This window comes from Varroa destructor, unplaced genomic scaffold (assembly GCF_002443255.2).
Source record: "Varroa destructor unplaced genomic scaffold, Vdes_3.0 BEIS01000001.1, whole genome shotgun sequence".
Taxonomy (NCBI): domain Eukaryota; kingdom Metazoa; phylum Arthropoda; class Arachnida; order Mesostigmata; family Varroidae; genus Varroa; species Varroa destructor.
In genome coordinates, this window is record NW_019211454.1 from 22,769,281 (window position 1) to 22,793,823 (window position 24,543).

Sequence of the window (24,543 nt, forward strand, 5' to 3'; positions counted from 1 at the left end):
GAGACCCAGTTGACTTTCTACAGCACAAGTTCAAATTAGGGCTTGACTACTGATCTCCTCGGTAAGGCAAATATTTAGTTGTTAGTGTGAATTGTCGCAGCAACGCACAGACTTCGCCACTCCGTTAGGCGGTAACACGTTGACGCAGACGTTCACTCACTACAGGAATGGTGCGGGAAAATAAAGTTGAGCGACAACTTTGCCTTGTCGCTTCGAGAGGGAAGCTGAAAAAGAGGGAGAATCGGCGTTGAGAAATGAGGTTGTTTGAGAAAGGCTGAATTCAGTGGGCAAGCCAAGGCAAGCCTACCGGTGTGATTGCCAGCTAACTCCTAGGCTACAGCTATTACATACATTTGCCGATAAGAAGGCTGTAGGCGGTGGCAGAAACACCAAGCTAGCTAGCCAGTTATCTGATCCTTTCCTCTATTCCAGTAGCGAGACAGTAGAGAATATGGTCAAATAGGCACCCCCGGCCTCGGCCCTCGCGACGCCTCTACCGCCAGATCTATGTACCAGATGCCAATGCTGAATTCGCGTCGATGGCTTGCTTTTGTGCAAGGAAAGGCTCTAAATCTAATACTCAACCTTGTGATGGCAAGCATAGCATGGGCAGACAAGAAAGCATAGGTGGGCTTCTGCCTCCTTGGCGCTATCAGCGTCGCTCATCTTATAGGCCTTAGCCCCTCGGTGGAACCTACACATAACAACGATAGGCGTTAATTGGCACCCAAGGGGCTCCTCGCCAGAAAGACCCCATGCCGCGTGTGATCGGTCAGTGGGTGGTTCTCATCGAAGGCTTGCTTGGTTAATCCTTCGAATTGGAGAAAGACGACGATAGATAGAAGACGTTTCCCTGGGCTAACACTGCGTGTCGTTCCTGTATCGTACCCAAATACAACCTCTAACTATGTGCCTCTCGCCACTACCCTCTCCCGTACATTCGCACCTTGAGTTTCCTCTGACCCTCTCTGCTCATCAACAGATGAGCAAGCAGCCAACCAAGCGGATAGGCGGATGGGCTATTGGGCGAACGGCAAGCCAACTTCGATATCCGTTGTCGATCTCTTCTTAGCAAATGCCAACATTGCTTTCGTATCGTAAGTAAAGGGTCTGCAGAACCGTCTAAGCTGGTGAAAGATACTGCTATAGACATATATTGTATCTGTACATTGATCTGAACAAACCTGCCTTTGATTTTAAATGCCTTTCGTACGTGCCACTATGCAGCCAAATAAAAAAAAACTTGCATATAAGTTAGTAGATTTGAAACAGTAGGAAAAATCAAATCCCAGTTACTACTGATTAATCTCTTATAAGCGACCGAACGCACTTTTGCAGGTTCAGCATATCGCCGCCATAGTGGAGCAGGAAGGAAGTTTTATTATGTTACTTTGTAGTTCTCTTTCTATGAATGCAAGGCATCATATGTTTAATGGCTATAATTGGCTAATTTCTCACATACTAGTATCATCATAAGTGTATCCTAGAAGAAAAATGCGACTTTATAATTTAGCGAAGAAAGTCTACCTGACCATCTAAAGTAAGAAAAAATATAGGTTGCGGAATGTAGATGATGGTCCATAGCGCCGGCTGTTAGCGCTCTAAGCGTTTTCAAAAATACGTACATATATATTGTTAAACTGAATCTGAATTTACAAGTGGCACGAGAGCGCGAAACTTGTTTTTCGTTCGCTTTTTGATGCTCTGTTTAATCTGATTTTCCTCTCCGATTGGTCGTTATTACTAGGAGCTGTGTAGCCGTCGACCGCGTTATCACTGACTGATTGGCGTGTCAGAGAAAAAGATACTTCTGCCAAAATAACAGACGCTTATAATACTCAGGCAATAGTAAAGTGCAACACTGGACATCTGTTTATGCAGTAGTTCGAATTAAACGAACAGTAACCGTAATCACTGTTCCGATGATGATTTAGGCTCTACCGTATTATGCAGCAGCGACAGGGATAGGCTTGAATAAGGCTGCCTGCGTTAGATCAGCATATACTTTTGTATAGGGTATTTAGTATTTTGATCGCTTTTGTTTACTAGGCCAAAGCTCCTAGAATAGATACGGGGACCATGACAAACAGTTGGGGACTTGGTATGCATGCATACATAGCGTGTACTTCGAAAGAGTCAATCAAAGTACTCTTTCCGACACTTCGTAACAACGATTATCTCCATTTTCGTGAAGAACAGAGGCACGCTTAGTCCAAGTTCTATAATTTTCTCCTGTTAGACAAAATATAGATTCCTCAATTGTTCAAATTAAATAAAGTGCCGCAACGATCATGAGAACAGCTCGGATACAAAACGTTACCTACCTAGGGGCATCATATATGGAACTCTGAAAGGCGTTGGAGAACTAGATTATTTACACAGGCCTGGTATCAAAATAGGATATAGCAAAAAAGCCCTTGATGTTTCTTTCAATTACATTTTGTACTCTTCCAATTCGTTACATATCGATAAAACATATCAAAAGCGGTTTACCCTCAAGTTGCACTAGTTTTGTTCAATACAAAAAAGGAGAAGATTTGCTAAATACATAGGATGTGACGAATAGCTTGTAGTTTTCACTCGTCTACATATTCTCTAAGCCTTCAGTCACTCTATTCATGTTTATCGTTGAATCCTTTCTCGGAAGCCTCTGTTTGTCGAGCATTCGTGGTCACACACTGCATCGAGAACAAGCACCAGCCAACATCAGGGCAATGACGGTTCAGGCTGTCAATGTTCCACAAGAGTATGCGTATCAGTTATAAAATTCTTCCATTCTGTTTTATAAGCTGTTCGCTATTGCACTGAATGAACTGTAATTTATTTGAGATACGCAGAGAAGATATAAGGGGAGAAGAAAAAAATTACGTTGATGTAATTTATACGTTTGAATCTTCCAAGTTCTGCTGTTCCTAGATGATGTTTGATGCACTGACGGGTATCTTTGGATGTCGAATGGACAATTCCATTAGGGCGAGTAATTCATTGCTGATAAATTAGGACGCCCCTTTCGATGAACCGGTTTTCCGAGGTATAGAATGATGAGAGCTTATTGGAAAGGTCCGTGAAGTAATAGCGTGATTGGGTAGCGCTCGTTTTCTCGAGTGTGGTCCCCAGTAGACGGGAGGCAGACCTCTTCTGTTTTATACGACACATTCGGGTGACGTACAGGAGTTCCTCCATTATGCTATGTGTTAAACACAAATCTATTTACTTTGTGCAACTGCGAAATTGAGATTCGAAAGATGTGTTTTATTTAAATTACATAATAAACACACGTAAATTGGTTATTAGAGAGCATTGTGCTTTACAGAAGTGTAGAATGTGAGCGAGTTCAGAAGCAAAGCCTTTGATATCGTGTCCAAGGTTGTAAGGTAGGATACGATGTTTGTTTGTGTCATTAATATGGCTTGGAAATTATCCCGTTTTTATATTGAACCATTTTCAGAGTGGTCGAATTAATTAATATGCGCAGCATTAGACAGGGGAAAAATTTCATCCTGGCGGAAGGACCCACTCGACGCACCAAAACCGAAAACGACGAGCCAAATTGTTTGCTACCAATATTGTTAGTAGTTATTTGTATTATTTTATTGTATACTGTATTATTAATAGTTGACAAATACTTCGGAACGCTTTTGAATAGCTTATATCAGAAACTGTTTAACATAAGCCGCTAAAATTCAGCGAAAACATTCAAGTCCCTGTGTAGAAAACAGCGAACCTCCATCGTTGACGTTTTATTTATATTAATTACTAAGTACTCTTGTTCAAAAACAGGTTCCTCTCTATCTAACACGGTTGTTTTTCAACTTATTCGTGTTTAACTTTAGTTCCTAACCGGAGAGTGTTTGTCCTGGTAGTGTTGAAATAAATTAGTCTCCAAGGCAAAACATTACAGTGTTTATTTGACGGACTCATACACTTAACGTATTTGATGCCGAAAAAAACAATTGATAATCTAGCAGTAGGGCTACTTTCGTGAACATGATTGACGGATATGACGCAACTGGCTTTTACTAGAGCTTAATAGTTCAAAGGAACGGAGCTGCGTGGAGAAGACAAATGATTTTAATTGTCTTCAAAGCAGCCATGATAACACCAACGAAAATTTAAAAGCTTCATTGATTTCAATTGCGAAAACTGCATTTATAAGCAAAATGTATTATTTTTATATTCCTTATTATCGACTCGACGAGTTGAGTACTTCAGTAATTTTTTCTTTGATGCCCCGGAAGCCTTCTCGAATTCTTTGGTTAGCTTCTTCAGCGCCCTGCTTGATTGTGGCTTCGACTTGAGCGCCGATTTGGGTCAGCTGTGTCTTCACCCGTAGAACAAACGGAGTAACGTAATTATCAGCAACAGTTAGATCACCAACATAGAATACATTCATATTAGAGTAGCTCAGGTGGAAACTCCTTTTATTTACCTACAGATTATTTTTCAGCGAGACTAAAGTTTTTAGCAATTACATTTAAGCTAAAACCTTGATGGTTATCCGCAAGGGACCTTTAGAATATATAACGGAAATTATTATAGGGATATGGTAGAAACGATAAAAAATATGTTTAAAAAAATTAATGAGCCAAGTTTCAATAGACATTGAGAACCTCTGGCATTTCTGTCGTTATTGCTAGACAAACAATTGTCACCAGATTAAGCCTGTTCTGAAAAGGTTTATTTAAATGGTACACCACCACGGCAAAGCTTATTTACCTGGGCCGAGTGTGGAGCTTAACCCTGATGGTTATGCCGAGACCATTACCATCTAAATCTCAATTCCTCTCCTATACTTCACTTCAGACCAGCCAAGATCATCTTTTAATAGTAGTACGGATTAGGAGTGGTGGCGTATGCTATAGGCTCAAGAGCGAATAAATTGATTTGTGCCGGCGCCAATGCATTGCCTTATGAAAGCATGGCAAGAGCGCACCGTCAAAACCAAGTTGTTAAGAGACTAATGAAGTTGAGAACAAAGTGGTCGGTAAGAGAAAAACGTAGTGCTCGAGAGAGTCAGTCTTCTCCGACCAATAACAAAATCAGCGTGTAATCATTTGGTGGCTGCATTACAATGGAGTGGACGATTTAGTACGTCGTCTGATATAATTGAGCCTTGAAGCTCTCTAGCATATTTCGGGCAGAAACGAAAAACCTGAACGGCGATTAATCAAAGAAATTTATCGAGGAAATAGAGCTTTCTTTCTTTGGAGGGAAAGGAAGAAGAGTCTTTTGGGTAGGTTTGCCGGAAAGTCCAGAGATATAAGGGAGTTTTATATGACCTCGAGGCGGATGTTACTAACACGAAAAGTCGTTTTTATTTGTGCGGGTAAAGAGGGTCGTTTTGGACATTGTAGAGCTCGATTACGACCCCCCGGTGTTTCTCTAGGCCGTTAAAAATTTATCGGTAACTATCTCGCATCTATTTGCTCCAATGGCAGCTATCAGGCATTTCTAGGCTAATAAACTAGCCGACCGAAACATTTTCGTTTTTAACTCTCTGCGGTGTTACCTGATTTTGCGTTTACTATCGATGCTGAAGAATAAACGCATAAAGGGGCCTCTATTTGACCTAAGGATCTAAATGTATCTTGCCCGGCAAACCCTCGAAATCATATGATAGGAAGCTCGTTGAAATCTTTTCGGTTTTTGCAAGCGCGCACACTCAAGGCCCCGTCTTTCTGGCACGGCCTTTTGAGGCTCCTTCACGGGCTAATCAGCTTTTTGTTTATTTATGTAGGAATATTTTGGCTGGCCAAAAGATTCCAGGATCTTCACCGCATATCACAGCCAGGTTGGACTGTAGAACGGCGAGCCTCATAACTACTGCTTGCTTGGATTGCGAGAACGATGAATAATAGCTACTATAGAGAATCAAAAAATATTGGGGTAAGCATGAGGGTGTGCCCGTTGTGTGGGTCGACTGAAATAGAATGAATTTAGGTAGCTGTTACAAAAATGGTCTTTCGCTATATCGGGCTAATTCTAGAGGTTGATAGACTGTTTTGTAAGGTCGACGACAATACCAATAGCGGCGCTCTGCAGCATATTATACCATTACATCTTCTTCCAAAAAATCAGGGATTAACGGATATCCGTGTCCCTGTTGAAATGTACCAATACCTTGTCCATATGCGTCCGCAAACGTTGAACGACTCCGGCGACTGTTCCCTCTGATGAAGTAGAGCCGTCGGTGTGCATAACGGGTAATATAGCGTCAGTTCTCCTCATACCTAAGTTCATCGCACCGTGAAAGTTAAGGGTTCCTCCGGTAAAGCGTTGCAGGTTACTAAATCATACGTAGCAACTTGGAAACAAATTCATAATCCAGCTATGTTCCAAGTAGAAATATAGAAAGCTTTTTATTTGTCTAAACAATCTTATTATTATCTGATATCATACAAACAGCTTTTAAACCCTCAAAATATAATGCTATATACTGTACCTAAATCTGCATCGGCAGCAGGTCCAACACGAGAATTCGCCGCAGAATCGGTTTCTGCTACAGACGCAGGTAGCACATACTTGGATACTATTGAGTGACTGAATAATACGATGATGATGAGAAGGTCAACAGGGATCTTATGGTAGATTATAGCTTTTGACATTTCTGCTGATTTTCCTGCCATAGAGATATCAGTATCATAGGATCGAGTATGTTATTTATTATATACATCAAGCACTTTTTACGCTAGTTATGTAACCCAATCTATAACATTTATCAGCGTTCGAGTTACAGATTTAACGTAAAAATAACATAAATCCAATTAAGTAAGTTGTCCATATCAGGCTCGATGCATTGAATGACTCCTTCTTCTAAGAAATTTCATGTGTTAGCTACTTACCGACGTAAATATATCTGCTTTTAGCAACACCTTGTTTCATGGCCATGTGCGATTACAGAAAAAAAACTTTACATGTACGAGTACACGGATACGGGGAAAGGGTTGGGTTGGGTTAGGTTGGTATAACGTGTTGCGTCTTTGTAAGAGCGCTATCATATAAGTTTTCTTACGTGTGTGTCACCGGAACTCACCGTTTACGCTGTACTCGAATCCTATATGAAACTATGTAAAATGTGTGTTCGTAAAGGAAACTTTATTTTGAGAAAAAGGTACCTCATTTAATTTGCAGTGTTATTATAAACGTATATAGTTATATGAATGGGTATTCCTAGAATACGTTGGGAAGTCGTAACAGCCTTAGCGGAGTGATCTTTCTTTCTTACACTACAGATCCGGATAGAGCAGCTCCACTTGATTGCAGGCCACCGCACTGTTTCACGCTACTATATCCGTTGTGTATCTAACAAAGTTGAAGACATCTGAGGTGATCTACGTATGAAACCGGCGAGACCGTAGAAGAACTTCGTTTCGAATCGAGACGCAGCCTCGTGGAGTAATGCTTAACGGCAAGACTCTAAACGCAAAACTCGAAATATCTACTTGCACAGCGTGGCTTGCATCACACGCCAGACTATATGCAGGAACTCGTAAGTCCCGTAAACGTAGCAGGCTCGATCCAAGTGCAAACACTGAAATGAGGGTTATTGAATCGAATTTATCCTTCTAACGCTCTCCATAAACTATACAAATGCAAATAGATACGCCTAGAGCATTATTAGTTCAGCCATATGTGTGAAAGCACTCTTACCGCAAATAATATAGTGTTAAATGTGAACGTTGAATTGCGTCCACCATAAAGTTTCTCGTAATCTCAGTACACGATTTAGGCAATCGCTTTGGTGGTTCAGTTGATAGAGTAATCAAGGTATAAAATCATTGTCATTTCTTTTCGTGATCTCTATTTAGCGTTCGATCGATTTTTCACGTCAGAACAGGGCGCTTTGACAATCTGCAATAGAATACGAAGGATATACCCAGCTGAGAGAAAGGGAGCTAGCTGATCGGCGGATTTTGACATATCTACTCTCTGTGACTAATGCTAACGCCAACAACCTCTATTCAATAGTCAATAGTAATTTGCCCCTGTCTCTATAATAGAAACGCAGGCGTAAATTTTGTATAAGGGCTCTAATGCAAGGCTTACATTAAGAGATAAAAAAAGTTCACCTATTTGCCACTATGCTTGTGAGATTATTAAAGGCCGTCAATCCAAACGGTATCAATGAACAATGATTTTTGCGAAAACGGAAGATGTTTGACAAAACGTTTCTCCGAAAAGGTTACATTTGAACCAATTTCATCAGATATGTGTCTCTTCCAACAGACTGATTGTCATGTTCCTTTAGCCTCGAAAGCTACGCGTGCCTTGTAACTAACTATCTGTAGGCCAAGACTAAAGGACAGACGAGCTGTTCAATCAGGATAAAATATCGATAGTGAGCTATCTGTAATAGCGTGAGATGAGACGAAACAATAGTTTAGGGCAAGTCTCACCGTATCAGAAACTGTTGAGGTTCTGCCAGTAATATTTTATTCGGTAACAAGGTAATAGTAAGTTGAAAATTATTCAATGTATTTTATGTTTCTGCTACGCAAATCAGCGATCTTTGAGTTATATTTCGTAGCCTTTAATAATATTGCGCCGATACTATCCAATCATTGCTCCAAAGGGGAATCATTCATTTAAACTCGATCAGTTTGCTTGACCCGTTGTGTAATATGGCGTATTGCCACAAGCTTGCAGATACTCCAGCGGGTTTCAGATTGCCTTTACAGGTCCGATTCTCTACCACTGGTTCTTTTAGTTTTGATGTGTGCGAGGCCGACTGATTTATAAACCTTAAATTTGTAAATTTAGCCACTTTGATCTTCAAAAGAGCAAAAAACGTTTTAACCTCAGTTGCTGTTTTTCTGCAATAATTCTCGGCGGCATGTACTACTTTTCCTAGGGTTCTTCACTAACTACCGCGCTGGATAGGACAACTAGATGCATATACAATCAGAAACAGTAAATAGTTGATAATTTAAACGGGTGCTTGCGGCGAAGAGTCATCCTTACGCTACGTTCAAAACGGAACCAATCCCTAGTGGGCCTAGAATTTACCCACGCAAATTGCAAACTATGTTAGAAAACGCCGGGCACAATTCCATACATTAACGTGTATACACTAAATAATTCTAACTTAAATTCGGTCCATGATAACTGTCCCTGACTGAAGCAGAAACCTCTTCATTTCCGTTTTACTTCTTTATAAAGTCGAGCCAGGTCTGAGGACTGGATGGCCGAACCTTGACCGACATGCTATGCAGGCATGAAGAAAATCGCTACTTCAAATCCCGCCAGCGCAAAATAGCTACATAACTTAAGTAAGCGAGAGAAGTTATTGTTAGCGTGAGAAGAAATTGTGCCACTTACTCTTATGGTTATATTAAAAGATATTTAAAAAGGCAATGAGACAACAGATAGCTGCGTCGCCCTGAAGTAACTACTCATAATTTAGTAAATAAAATATTCTCTTAATCTGAAAACATTATTATAACAGCTGGCCTTTATTTAAAATGAATCACAATACGACATCTCACACACAAGTGATAATTTTTTTCAAACGTTTTCACTCACTCTAAACAACATATAAATTACGGATATATTTATAATAAAAAAACAAACTTGGAAACTTAAACATAGAGGCCCGTGCATACGTACTCACAGCCATAGTATCCGTGTTCAGTACGAAGGTTCATGAGATGGCGATGAGGATGATAATGAGTTTAAAAGTTCCCAGTAAAACTATTGGCATCTTTGTATGCATCGGGTCATTTACTTTATAATGACATTACAAGCGGCAGCTGAACGAATATCCTATCTCGATATGAACAATAGTGATACGTTTAGCTAGCTAGCTAGCGTCCGTTAAAACGGTGACATTTTACAGTATATACAGGATACAAACGTGTTTCTAGCCGTCACATGGTTAAGATTCTTCTATTCTATTGCTGTATCTGATGAAGTCTAAAAGCAGTGCTTGTAATATATGAACTTATATGAATGATTTGATCAATGCTAACTTACGCACTACAGATTTCAACTCGAGTGAATTCAGAACGAAGTTGCACCGTCCAATGACAAACGTCGTCAAGCAGTTTTCACATATAGCACTTTATATTCATTATGTAACTGAAATACGTTAGAACTGCGCATTGTCTATAACGTTTCACTAACAAGCTTTGTCCGCGATGGGGATGCCGTGAGCAACAGCTCCAGTGTTAAGTAATGGTGCATCGAAGATTGAGCCAAGAATCTCGAGAATCGGTGCTCCATGCTCAACAAGAGGCTCTTCCGCTACCGGTTCGGCGGTATTCTCGATAACATGCCCTGTTGCAACCGGTGTTTCTTTGATGACGGGCCTTGTGGCAGGCACAGCGATTTCGGCGTCAGCGATTGGAGGACCTTCTTTTATAATGGGGACGGCTGCCTCAGAATTGACGATCGGAATATCTGGCTTCGCAACAGGCTTCTTTAAAAAGACTGGTTTAAGGACAATAGGTGATGGATGCAGTACAAAATGCTTCTTGACGATAACGGGCATCGGACGACGGCTAAAACTGATTTGATAGTTATGTACACCAAAATGATGACCCGGATTCTTAACGAACTTCTTGTAAATATAATGACCCTTGTACTGAGGTTCAGGTTTTTTAATGACTATTTGAGAACCGGTAAGAGCTGGAGCAGTGGGCTTTTCTGCGACTATAGGCGCGGGAGGGGCATGTACAATGGGAGCAGTGTTGACAGCGGGTTCAGCGTGTACACTAGGGGCAATTGGCTTTCCCACGGGGAGGAGCCCAGGAGCAACTGGCAAAACCGGTGCAATAGGATAAATAGGGGCAACTGGATCTTCAGAAACGATCGGAAGCGGGAACTCCTGATGATGTTTCAAATAGACGTTCTTGACAATAACTTTTTCGCTGAAAAGTCGTAACGATACAAGTAAATTTAGATAAGTTATATGACCTTCTTCTTTGCTGTGCAAAATCCGAACGACTCTATATAGAGATAGACGGAAAAAAAATTCTACCGTCATTTGTAAAATAAATGACATGTAACATAAGGAGCCAAGGTTCGTACTGAAGTCGATATTTATATCGTTGTTGTTTTCGAATTGCAGGCAAATTAGTCCCCATTGAATTCAAGTAAATGTTACGGAAAAGCTAGCCTCCACTTACTGGTCTCCATGTTTATGTCCTAGCCCAATTCCATGCCCACTAGGCCAACCGTTAGTATGCGCCTGCAACCCGTGTCCATGGGATTTGAGGAGAGAACCAGCGACATAACCGCCACCTGCTCCCATGGCTCCCGCGCCTCCAGTAAGTGCACCGCGTACAGCTAACCTATGCTTTATCCTTGCATCAACGGAAACCCATGGACTAACGAAAAGGGCTGCTAGAGCAAGCACGGCGAACGACTGCATATTTACTCTTATATTGCGCTGTTGCTAGTCGCTGATAGGTCAACATACACGTTCTAGGCCCAACACATTTAGTACACCACACACGCTCAAATGCTAGACACTCTCACTTCTAGTCGCTTGCAGTTACACACATATGATGACGATTGTGCTGATTCTAGCGGTGAAGTTTACTGTTCCACTGCCTATTTTTGACTCATCCTAAGCGGAAGCAGGACAAGAGCCTAAGAAGAGTCCTTCGGCAGTACTGTCAGCTGTGATGTCGGTGATGGTCACTGTCGACATTTTACCTATTTGGAGTTTGATTATATAACGGATTTTTTCTTGCTCTCTCGGATAGCTGTTATTCCATCTCCGAGGTAAGGGCACGATTATAAACAAAGGGGTGCTTTGCTATGAATATGACTGAGGTGCAAGAGCGATAATATTACAGATAGCGGGTCAATAGGTAACGAAATGAGACAAGAAAATTTTCGTGCCGGGCCCCCATTACGAGTCGTTCACTTTTTCGTACTTGTTCTGCGTTATTGCCAAAGCGTAGCATTGCATAAGGGTAGCGCATCAGGGCGGTGATCCGGCAATGCTCTTGTAACTTTACCTTTGAGGGAGTGTTATCTGCTCATTACAAGGTTGGGCGGAGTCTTGATGAGGAGAACTGTAAATGATGTGATGATTGAGCCATTGCAGTACTATCCTATCCGCGTAAATAAGCTAATTGTTACTAGTACTCAGATAGTATTATTCAGTCTATGCGCATCACAAGTGCGAGAAATACACCACGTTTTATAATCTGTTCCTAATCGACGCGTTCAAAGCAACTGTTGCTTGTCTGGGATCGTGGTTTTATTCATTGATCCGTATGTGACCTTGTCGTCGAGGCAAGATATACTATTATATGCATTATGGGTCAACCCAGCAAGCATTAAACACAGATGACTCTTCCGATGCCCGTGAATTGTCGTCTTCTTGTTCTTCACTTTGGCTTCGCAAAACGTTATTACCGTCGCGGACCGCATTGTCCAGAACGGCGATAGCGCACGGTTTCGATTGAGCAGTGTAATAATTATAATCGTATGGGGGCTGCATAACGACAACTACAGGGGTAGCGGCTACGGTGAGCGTTGCCATTGTCATGAATATGTGATACAAGCAAATGGCGCCCAGCTGTGCGCGAACGAAGTGATTCTACAGCTACACGAATGTGACCCAAATAAAAACGCAATTGTCGAGCGAAAGGTAAGATGTCGCGGTAAAGATGATCACAAGGACCGATCAAATGTCCCCAAATAGCACATGATTCCGATGAAGCGTGCGAGTCAGCGTACTGACGTGAAGGTGGACTCAACAGATAACGAAGCTGGGCTTCATAAACGCTGCAAAGCAACGGTCCTTTCAGGTCCCCATGAAATTAGTGTTTACGGGAGACGTATTGATGCTATTGGCGATAAATAGCTTCACTGATTACGGCCACGTAGCCGTATCTACAATTGCGTTACGTAGCAAGAGATGGACACGCTCGACTATTATACTGTCTATGTACCGTCTAATCACGCAACTAAATTGCTGAAACCGATAAAGCTACGGGTGAATAGAAAGTTTCGTCATCCTGCTACTACTAATTTCACTACGAATTCTGTGCATAGAATATAAAGCGTATGTTTCATCTGAGCAGACATTACGTTACTAGCAAGACACGCTACAAAACTCAGGACGATCTGAGGTACATTGATCGATTCGAAATGCGTTTCTCGCAAGCTACGACCAGCGTGACACAAAATCTGCTTCCTGGTAAAACTATCACCACTTTTTGTTCGACCTGCGATGTAATGGGGACCCACTCGTAAGCCTGCTATATTTTATGTTTAAAATATAATTTTACAGCATAATGTTCCTCATTACATGTAACGGCGATCAACAATACACCGAGGGACCGATCGAGGGTCCACATTACTCTGTTTGGACCTTTTCATTCATCTTTCGTTGTTATTACAAAGCTTTTGAATTATTTGGCGAAACTTTGCAATTTAATTTGCATCCGTATGTTATTACACGGTGAACGTACTTTGTGTTTGATCTACTTTCAGTGTAACAGTTCGGTAACTTGTTGATGAATACGGGAGCATACGTAAGGTTAATTATTAAGTGATTATTTTGTCAAAAATTGTGTTTTATCTAGTAATGGCCAAAGGACTGCGTCGGCGTTACGAGTTAGCATCTACGGCTCGCTGGGTCATGTATGCCTTAGGTCTCGCTCTTCATCTTCACGAGTTAGACTATTACAAACGAGCACCACGGATATGAGTGTCGACTTTTATTAGTTGACCTGCGTAGCCTCTAAACGGCGAAGCACAGTCTCAGACGTAATCGTATAAGTAAGAAGATCTCTTCCAGTGAACCAGTAAGAAAGATCGGCAGCTGTCACGAATATTTCTGTTAGAAATTAAGCATTGATCGATGGACGCCGCATAAGCTCTAACTTAGCTCTCCAGAGGACCCCCTCCAACATACCCAATGTTAACTCGGCCTGTGCCGCCTTCACTCCCGAGATTAACATTTTCTATTTCTCAGGCCTTCGAGGTAGAACTCAGTTTTTAGGTAGGAACGGTGCGATCGACTAAGTCACTGTTCGACAAGCGTAATCGTTGAAGCACGAGCTTTCACAGACTTCCTGAACGCAGTTTGTATATAGACCACACAATTTTAGATCTGACGGATTTCAGAGGGCAAATATGGTGCCTAACACGTGGAGCAACCCTATGAGACACTGGCAAACTCACACGTTTCCAGCAATAACTTCCGTCGTAGGTATTGTTCTTTTTTTTTTTTTTTTTTACTTGGCATATGTGTATCAAGTAGAATGGCGTACTTCAAACAAGGATGGAACAACGAAAATCCGCAGGAATTTTACAACAAACTTTTTCTCTATTTCTTGTTTCGAAATGCGTGTCAGTGTCAAATGCAGATCTACAAAAAACGTTTTACGGTAGCCGACCTCTACAGACGATCAGTGTTCGGGAGGCGTGGTACATAGCATCGAGACAGCCTACTACGTGAAATTATAGAGCAGTCTCGCAAGAAAAATTCGAGCCACAGAAGGATCACTGCAACGTAATTCCATACGCGAATAAACAAGTATTCATATCTAACGGAGTTTGATTTTCAGTCGAGACTTTCATTTGAGAGTTGAAAAAGAAGAACTGAGTTCTACATTTTGAATTTTCCCGCCGGATCTTATCGCTTCTACGTCAGATTTTACCCCTAAGTAGCTAGAGAAGCAACAAGAGTGGGTCATTGAATCCGCAGCCGATCGTAGTCGATTTCCGTTCGCGAAGACAATGTTCATTCGCATGATATGACTTGTTAGGCTAACTAATAATAAGAACAGCACCGATACGAGCAGAGATACTCCCGTTCTGCGTGTAGCCGACTCAGACGAAAATAGCTATCAGTACCACAGTATAAGCTTCGCAGCTATTATCAACAAGCTCCAGACATGTGGAGTAGAATTTGACTGGGTTGTGTCTCTTAAGGGATAGCCATTAGTGAAATTACTATAAATACGAGCTAGACTATAGCCATCGCACAGCTCTAATGGTTTCGTCGAGGGAGAAAAATTTTCATATCAACACCTACTTAAGGCGTCAAACGCTAGCGATCTGTACTTTGTTCACTGCACCTAGTGTTTGTCGACTTCATAGGTGAGCTTTGAAAGGCGAACTGGAAGAATGAAAAGCCCAGATGCAATATATAGCTCCAAGTGATGATATCATGTCGTTCGAGATAACCTTTTTTCCGCTCTGTGCCATGTAATCTGTCAAATAAACACTTAAACGTATGTAATAGTAAGTTTCTTTGTCGTAACATGTGTTCCAGGTCCTATACTATTCAATATTTTTAATTTATCTAATTTTATTTATTTAATCTACAGTTGCATAGTGAGTTGTTGATCATCCCACGCTTGACGTCCCATAACTCTAGTTTTCACATAGTCGGGAATATGCAGAGAGAGTCCTTCACAGAGATATCATATTAATGAAACGAAAATTTTATATATATATGTTTACCTATACTTGTTGATTTTGATTCTCTTTGTTCAGTGACGGAAAGTACCTCCAGTGCTCAATATATTAATCACAGTTAAAAAATATAGCGCATTACGGCCAGATCAATGTTTGAAGTTAGGCAAATATAAGTCATATATGTTGAACGTATTTTTAGCTATTTAGGTAATACAAAGTGCTTGATCTAGCCTTGAAGTCCATAAGTGTAGACGCTGTTACCGATATTCGGGCTAACTCATCTATGAATCAGAATTCTAATTGAAAGGCAGGCTTTCTTATGGAAAAAAAAAATAGTAATTGAGGAAGGCCTACAAAACAAACAATACATTGAATCGTGAGATATATATATAGATAATTTTTCATATAAACCGCAGTGAACTATGTGCCGTCAGTACTCCAGATGCAAGCGAAGATTACATAAGATTGTTACGTACTGACTTCAGTTGGAGCTCCCCAGACTTCGCACCGCTATACATAGCTGCCGCTCTACCATAAATTGTTATTCTTATCCAGTATGTCAATTTTTACTTTCGTCTCTCAAACGCATCATTACGATTAATGAAAATTGGGTCAAATCGGGTTATTCGACCTATTTCTATGGCTCTGCCAATCCGAAACGATGCCGAGCCGAAAGTTGATCGTCGAAACGAACCGATGAATTACTGGTTTGTCCCAAGCTAAAATCGATACCTAATTATACAGCGTTGTAATTATATCATCCATTTTATCGTATGATCAAGCTAAATAAACTAATGAAATTACGATGTTTTTACTGCAGGCGCATTCACCCTCCTTCAAAGCTGAAGGTAGCCCTCGAAAGGTTGCTTTGCTACGACGTTCATAAGATTTATGCACGGAAAAGTGGTGGCTAGGAGAAGAGGTAAAGTAACTGGAGTCTAATACATTACTGATGGCCCAAATAGTCCGGTACTCAAGCTCAGCTAGAACGTTACCCTATGAATGTGTTCAACTAAATTAGTGCAGCTAACCAAATAAACACCGGTTTATTTGGTTAGCTGCACCATCACCGACTACTGGATAGCCGTCAATGCCTAAAGTTCATTAAGAACATCTTACTTCACCAGAAACATTATTTGCTCTTTGCGTCGTACAATAGATTGCCACATGAATAAGCAATGGCGTCATTGTTAGTATAGCCACTTGTGCTGCTGATATAGTTCGTATTAATTATCCTCGTCATTACATCAGGCCCCGCCTGTTTTCCAGTTCGCCAAAGTAGTTATCGTAGATTTGTCTTTTACTCAGCGACGCAGTATGTTCTGTAGATAACCACAGCGTCAGCTGTTCTGGGAATGTCGACAAAGGCAATTTCGGTGCACAATTACGTGCTTCGAATCCTCCGCCGGCGTTGCGCGTCTGCGTGTGCTTACTGCATCTTTGCTGTCATTGAGGTGTCGTTGTTGAAATAGTCGCGGGGTTCTGACCAGCGGTTGGTCCTTCAGCGCGATGGCCGTTGCGTCAGATAACGAACCGAAACGCGACAAGGCGATTTTTTTTTCCATCATAGCTCGCTTACAGTTGTTCGCTGCCTGTCTATGGTTGGTTACAGTTTGGCGAACGGCCCACAGCGGTCATCAGAAAATTATGGCGTCATGTTATTACTTATCCATTATCAAACATACAAGCCAAGAACGCTCGCCTGCTAGCTACTAAACCGGTACAATATTATTAACCTGCTATGAGGGATCTCACTTTCGGCTTAGGCTTTTCTTAACCACTGTATTTATTACGTTAGAATATTTGCTATGAGAAAAAAAGGTTCTTCTACGACTTAGATGTAGTAAAACTGATGATTTCTGCTCCCGCACTTCGACAAACTTGGTCTAATCTCTTCGATTTGCCCACGAAAGCATGGACAAGTGACAAATGCTGGCGTTCCACGACCATATATATGTACATAGTTCCATGTTCAAGTAAGTGTCATACATATTCTGTTAGCTACACAAAAGCCGCCACAGCTGTTTACCCACATAATTATGTGAAGTAACCACAAACGATTGATCTTTACTCGACATACAAAAACTGTGTAATTATGAGCCAAATAAGGAGTTAGTAATATTTATGCATAAAAGTATTGCAACGATCAAATCAAATACTTCACACTTCTGCAAAATCACATCAGAGTCATCTTTTCAACTGGCTTCACTCAAGAACTTTCGAGACAGCAATCAACACTTTCTCTGAAACTATTTTAGGTTTGGGCCTAAACCTAGCATTACACCTGATAATCTGACTGATCTCTCATCAGATAGTCGTCATGAGCGGAGGACTATTTCGATCCACCATAATATTAGCAGAATATCTTCACGCGATGAAGTGACTTAAAGTATGACATCAACGTGACAGACAGCCTGCCTTGATTCTTTCCGTCGACGCGTAGCACTTTCTGCGTATTAGTGAACTATAATTACATTAGCCTATAAGCTTCGTCAATGGGAATAGAAAATTAATTTTCGGTCTCACGTTCAGGTCAGCCGTAATGTGACCGTAATTGCTAGGAACACACTGTATTTCTAAAGACGTGTATAACGGTACAAACTGAAAAATTATCCAAATGCAACATCTACCAGTTCTACTAACAGCTAAAAGATCGTGTAGACCATATATATATATATGTATGTAAGTTCACTCTATGGCGAACTGGGTCTAGATAAGTGTAGATATATTAAGTTATAAATACACGGAACATTAGATTTAATTAACAAGACTGTGGCAGTTGTTTGTGGGGATACGCTAAATGCTTATGATGAAACGTTTCACAGTTTAGAACGTAGTTTATTTTGCATCAAAGCTTTCTATAGAAATGACCACTCTATTATGGTGACACTACACATGGGTCGTACAGTGGACGACCAATACTGCTTATTGACGAGAATAATATTAAGGTGATTGAACAGGAAATTCGTAGTTAATCTGAGATCAGGAACGGTCAAAACATCGTTGCGATACCGAGCACGGTCCAGTTACCTCAGTGTGACGTCGTGTCCTTCAACTTGACGTGCAAAAAAGCAGTTCGCAACGCGTTTGAAGACGAGGCATGGGCTAACAACTTCTTGGACTGAACTGCGTCATTTGATTTTCTCTGATGAAGTTCATTCTTAGTTAAATGACCATGTAAACTAATAAGATTGCCATATCTGGGGTTCAAGAGAACTTAAGACTGTGTCTCGAGCCATAACTGGGGTCGCAAAGAGCCGCTATGTGGTGCGCTTTATAGAGCAAAGCTGTCATTGGGCCCTCTTCCTTTGAACATGACGACGAATCATCATCGACAACAACAACAGTCGGTACTGAGCTCTGCCTTGAGATACTGCAAGCCTTCCTATAAATTGAAATAAGCACATTGGATGCGAAAAATTTCAACAAGAAAGGAGAAACTTGCCGCACGGTACGGAAAACAATGAATCTGCTGAAAACCATGTTCTCGGGCACGCTGATATCAATGCGTTTCAATGCTGACACCACCACCACCACCACTGTGATTTAAATCTTCTTGATCTGTCGGACTAAGCGAATAGTGGGACTAGTAGTTCAAGGTACTTCTTAAAGTAACGCTACGCTTCTATAGTGATAGAAAATTAAAAGCGCAAACCAATATCTACTTAAGCGTAGAACATGCGCGAAATATGCACTGTGATCAACTAAAGGTTTGCGTCAGCCAAATTATTGTCTGCCGTTTGAATTCAGCTGAAGGCCTGGTGGTAACGGCGCTGCCATTGATCGTCATGCTTCCGACGAATCAAGCTTAGTAAATTATGTTCTTTCAAATGGTCGTGGATCCGTGCTGTCCGTTGTTTCGGGTCCTTTACTATATTACTACAATATAACGGATGCCGGAGGCGCCCCCTTGGCGCGTAACATATCCATGGCTTCAATATCATTCTATGGCCGTATTTGCTAGAACTCACCTTCAAATCAACTTGCTCACCATAGAACAGAACCCAGATCTGGTGTCCAAAAGGTCCAGCAGAAAGCTAGCAGACGACAGATTTCCCTCACTCGTGGCTGGGCCTCTTTGCGGTCCTGATTATACACCCAGCTATTCTATAGATTTTGTATATAAATGGACTACACTGCTCACCAGGGGCAACCACAATACCGAAATTTCATCAAAAAAGTGGACGTTGTAGAAAAACAGGAGACGTCGTCCGTATACTAAATAGGAGCTCTCACCGACAAAAGGAGTTTTTAAGTTCGCTTTTCGCCACTGCAAGAATTTGAGAGCAGGATGAGAGTCTTGTTTGCTGTTACCGTTATGCTGATGGCTATGCTGATAGGTTCGGCCTCAGCACTGATTAAGGAAAAACTTTTGATTAGAGGAGCAGCTGCGGGAGCTGCCGGTGCAGTTGGTGCCGCTGGAGGATTTCTAGCCGGATCTGCCCTTCCGGGACTTCTACACCACCGCTCGTAAGTCCGGCAATCGTATGTGACAAAACCGCTTACTTTGTCTACCGCGAGGGTGATGTAAAAATTACACACTGTAGCAGCAACTAGCAACATCGAACTGGCAATCGCTAGGAGTTTTTATATTCTTTTTCATGCTGAAACTGGTCTTTGGCTGTCCGTGTTTCACACAAAGCAGCTTTTTTCTTTACATGAAAATGTGAACATATTGAATACAGGAACATGATTATTGCTTGGCTATTATCGCGGGAAAGAATTCAGGTTTGTCTTAATCGAATGTGTCGATTTGTTTAGAGAAACAAAAACATTTTCAAAAAGCAACAAAGATGTATTTTCGACAAATTAGATACTTATAGCAAAATATCTAAGTACACTGTCGTTTGCTTTTGGTGTTGCTTACAGCGCTCCAGTGCACCACGTAAAACACGTTAAACATATACATATCCATCCGGAACCTTCTATCAAGGTCATCCATGAGCCCATCAAGGTCGTGCATGCCCCCGTCGAACACGGATGGAATCAGGAATGGTAGATAGTTGATTTGTCGCTGCTTCGCTATGCGTACGCTGAACGTGTTGCCATCAGTTGCGACCTGTGTTTCCAATCGTAATTGTAGCTTTCCTTGTCTGGTTTTGCCAATTCTCCACATACGCAAAGCCACTGGCCAGCTCTTGTACATGTCGATCAAACGTAACCTGTATAGTTCGTTTTGTTGTCTGTGTTAAATGTTCCAAATTGGGAAGAGCAAGAAGGACGTTGTCATGCTGTACATAGTAACGAGTAATTGAAAACGGTTTGTATGTGAGTAAATTTGTACATACTTGTTTATAACTCCACAGTCCAATATAATGGACGTTTTTTTTTGTTATGTCCTTTCGTGTTTTCAAATCTGTCTGACTAGAAGTTGTCAATAAAATGCGTGCTTATACCATAATATCATTGTATAATAATTCGGACCAGTACATTTAAAATTATCCTTTCATGGCGTCGTTTCAGCCTGAAAGAAAGCTGTGAAATATGGTCGTATAGGACACAGAAATATTCACAGAAGGCTTTTACGATACGCGTAATTTGTGGCACGTTTATCGTAGAGGATATCGCATTTTTATTACTTATTATTACTTAGATACTTAGATCCGAGCCCAAGCGTTGTCGTAAAGCTATATGTTGCTTTTTTTCCTGATACTTTGTCGTATCAATTTTCCTAACAGCTTCGTAATGAAACTTATGCAAAAAAAGGCCCATAACATATTATACAATCATTGGTGATATTTATTTTCGTTTAAAATTTGCCTCTAAAATCTGCTTGGAAAAAGTTAGCTTGGTGTTTCATGCAGAAAGGCACGATTGACCTGTAATATTTCAAAATGAGATTTGCTTGATCCCGTAGACTGCTATCGAACTTCTAAAAATCTCACCCTTGCGACCTGGCTATTGTTTAAATCTAAACAAGCAAATCACCGGACAGTTTACGATAGAGAAGTTTAAAGTTATCGTCAAGTTTACAAATTTCAGTTATTTATGGGAAAACTGCTGCATATAGTATGCAGATTGACTAGTTGTGTCCGGTGATTTTCTAAACAATTCTACATTAAAGGACGAACGACGAAATGCCTTTATTTATAAAGATATGAGTTAGACACATGCGCAGACCATGTAAAAGCGACGTTGTATTTAATTACAAGCAATTAATTAATTATTTATTTTCAATTGCGAGTACTTTGCCTGGCTGACGACCAAAAACAGACTTTCGATCAGAGTTGATTATAACGATACTGGTATCACGGTCGAAATCGACAGATCGCTGTTTATCCTCGACCACTTTATAGGGCCTTGAAAGGATTACGTTAACTAGGTGCTATAGACATTATATATGTTCGATCTCAACGGTGTTTTTATCCTATAATTTATAGAGGAATCATGTTCATTAATTAAAGTGGCGGTCTCGTAAAGCAGTGGCTACGTAACTTTTGTACGACATCCAACTCTCGAGTCAATCTATGTTTATAATGCTACGATGCGTTCAAAACTATATCGGAAAATATCGGTTGAAGCTGCATGCGGCGTCTGGAGATCCTTTCTAGATTGAAGTTCCTCTCTGAAACGAACGTAATCATTTGTAAGGGCGGCATTTTGTCTAGTTAACACATGACTAAGTGCGTACCTGTACATAAATAAGTCAGATCATTGAATAGGTATCTACAAAGTCGTACTGCACTATCAAAACATACGTCGTCAATATGCAATATAATACGAATGTACATTATAAAGCCGATAATGATGCTTCTGATAGGGACGACAAAAAAATAATGTGCATATGCCTCCGGCAGAGATAACGACTACGAATACACGAAATATCGATCCTTTCCATAAGGTATTGACGACTAAAAATCGTGCACGATGCACGTGGATCAACAAACATACACAAACAAACAAGTTGACATCATTTTCTAACATTCGAATAGGGCGCTTGCTTTGATTGAAAGCTTAGATTTTACCCCAAGTATATGTGTTTCCTCGAAATTGGCAAAGAGTCAGTTCGACAAATAGTCTATTTCCACCCCTAAACGTAGCCTCCATATATCCATACGCATAAGGTTCAGGGCTCTGACCGAAGCAGCGGCCGTGTCCTTCGTCCCTATATCGATGTCCACGTGCGTGATGCCTACGCACGTGCAAGTGATTGTGCTGGTAAAGGTAACAGCGAGAACAATATTATCTAAAATAGTTTAATTTTCTCTAATGATGAAAGCGTTTCAAACCTAAAAATACAATGCCGTAAAGCAGAAGCGTACAGAAGCAGCATTAGACATATTACATTATAACATACATTGCTAGGGAAGGTATGTATCAATATCTGTTCATTGAACATTGCAAATAGAGCCTATACATAAAGGCGAACAGTGAGCGCTCTAGAACGTTTAAACGCCACTGATGTTGAACTACCTTTTTTTCATTTAATAAGGATAAAGGAGCGGTAGAACAGCTGAAATTTCAATACCTGTATAGTTGCGTTTTTCAGAGGCTAACGTTGCCGGTCAATAGCACCATAAGAAAAACCAAATCTTTCAATAAATATGGTGACATGACTTGAAACAGTCGTGTATTTAGGTCTAGTTTTGCGTATTTTTCTGTAAAAGGCAAATCAGGCATGCTTTGTAAGTAGGCATTGCAAAGCCCTTGCTCAGTGTTCGCTGCTAGCTAGATCCGCTCCCTCCGCCCGCTTTTCTGCCTCTTTGAGCGATTTAAATCCACAGCGCCTGGAGGTACATTCAGAGGAAGCATCTATATTTGAGATCATATGGAAATTTATTCTAGAACCTACCTATGGTGACCATACCCGGAGTATATAGGACGATGATGAATAAGTTCTGGTAGAGCTGACCCTGCTCGAAAACCTACGGCACCTCCAATGGCCCTCGCAGCACCTGCTGTTGCGCTTTCTCGTAATGAATTTCTCCATGGACAAGGCGATCAGATAGCAGCATAGAATAATGAAAATTATCAAACGAACGCGCATTTTGTCTAGTAATCGAGAACTCCTTGACGAAAACAAATCACCTGTTTACGCCGCTTGACAACAATTGAGTAACTGTTATTCAGAGGTTGTCGCACTGCTCGACAGACTCCAAATGCCTATCAACCCGATGTCTTCCACACTCCTTGTTTATCGTCCGTAGTATGATTTTTTATATATATATATATATGTATGTGTTGCGTGTGTATGCATCAGAATGCGAGGGATTATGCTTGCACGGCTGGCATTATTTTGTCTCTCGATCGAGCTCTTTCTGATGCTTTGACGTTATCTAAATCAGAACACTCTGTTTATTAATTGTATGTAGGTGGAAGGAAGGAGAAGGGGCGGAGGGGGGGCTAAAAGGGCACAAACTAATCGAAGTGACGAACAGACTAGCGCAAATAGGCTACTTCTATAGCAGTCAGCGGAATCTTAACCCACCATCTTCTGCTATCCTGCAAAATCCTGAAGTCTACACTGAGTCTTCACGCCCGTTTGAATGTTAAACGTGCAACTGCAAAGAGCTGAGACCGATCGCTGATGCTGATGAACTTTCCAGAATGTGTTCCGTAGTCGGTCGTTTTCTTGGCTTCCATTGTTGGCGTCTTTACTGTTAGTGTGGCGTATCGTCACCCTGGGGATCCGGCGACGCCACCCATTATCGATCTTTTGTTCTTATTAAAAATGAATCGTTTGTACTATTACACGTTAGCCATACGGTAGAATAACAGCAACGTATTTGCCTTCGGAACCTGTGTATTACTCTGTACCTTGCTACGGTGCAACATATATGTACATATGTATAAATGTTCTTTGTATAATGTATGAGTGATGTTTATGTTCCCTGTATTATTATTATACCCTATAGCTGGTTAAGCGATCCCAATTGTTCAGTATACGTGGCAAGTGGTAGCGTTGATGTTTTCCTAACTGGCGCGTTCGTGCCTGACGTAAGTGCCATACATTATTTCATTTAATTGCCACAGAGCCCAGCGTAGAAGTCCGCAACGCTCAAGATCAGTGGGATCTGAAGAGGCACAGGTAATAATGCCCTACAAAACAATGACCTTCAAAAAGGTTTTTGTTAATGAAAAAACAAGTAATCCGCTAAGCCGTCAAGAAATTCAGCGTACATTTAAGTGCATCTATGCATCAGTGATTTCTGTAGG

General features: G+C 41.0%; 3 protein-coding genes across 4 annotated transcripts; 1 reads left to right on the forward strand and 2 right to left on the reverse strand.

Annotated features, from left to right (window-relative positions):
- Positions 1-3,887: 3,887 nt before the first annotated feature.
- Positions 3,888-7,668, reverse strand: LOC111250535 (uncharacterized). 2 transcript variants are annotated; one of them, XM_086976639.1, is made up of 5 exons: positions 7,651-7,668; positions 7,226-7,531; positions 6,443-6,619; positions 6,121-6,230; positions 3,888-4,315 (listed from the first exon to the last, which is right to left on the reverse strand). In XM_086976639.1, the coding sequence occupies exons 3-5, from the start codon at positions 6,603-6,605 to the stop codon at positions 4,184-4,186; spliced, it is 405 nt and encodes a 134-aa protein (XP_086832765.1). In that variant the 5' UTR covers positions 6,606-6,619; positions 7,226-7,531; positions 7,651-7,668; the 3' UTR covers positions 3,888-4,183. The 2 variants fall into 2 exon arrangements, with proteins under 2 accessions (XP_086832765.1, XP_086832764.1); XM_086976638.1 differs by having other exon boundaries at positions 3,888-4,321; positions 7,651-7,666.
- A 1,757-nt stretch (positions 7,669-9,425) lies between these two features.
- On the reverse strand, positions 9,426-11,935 carry LOC111250458 (uncharacterized). Its single transcript, XM_022805754.2, has 2 exons — positions 11,127-11,935; positions 9,426-10,868 (listed from the first exon to the last, which is right to left on the reverse strand). The coding sequence occupies exons 1-2, from the start codon at positions 11,369-11,371 to the stop codon at positions 10,118-10,120; spliced, it is 996 nt and encodes a 331-aa protein (XP_022661489.1). The 5' UTR covers positions 11,372-11,935; the 3' UTR covers positions 9,426-10,117.
- Positions 11,936-19,522: 7,587 nt separating this feature from the next.
- LOC111251863 (uncharacterized) lies at positions 19,523-20,788 on the forward strand. Its single transcript, XM_022808939.2, has 2 exons — positions 19,523-19,857; positions 20,257-20,788. Exons 1-2 carry the CDS (start codon positions 19,679-19,681, stop codon positions 20,384-20,386), a joined length of 309 nt encoding a protein of 102 aa, XP_022664674.1. The 5' UTR covers positions 19,523-19,678; the 3' UTR covers positions 20,387-20,788.
- The last annotated feature ends 3,755 nt before the right edge of the window (positions 20,789-24,543 follow it).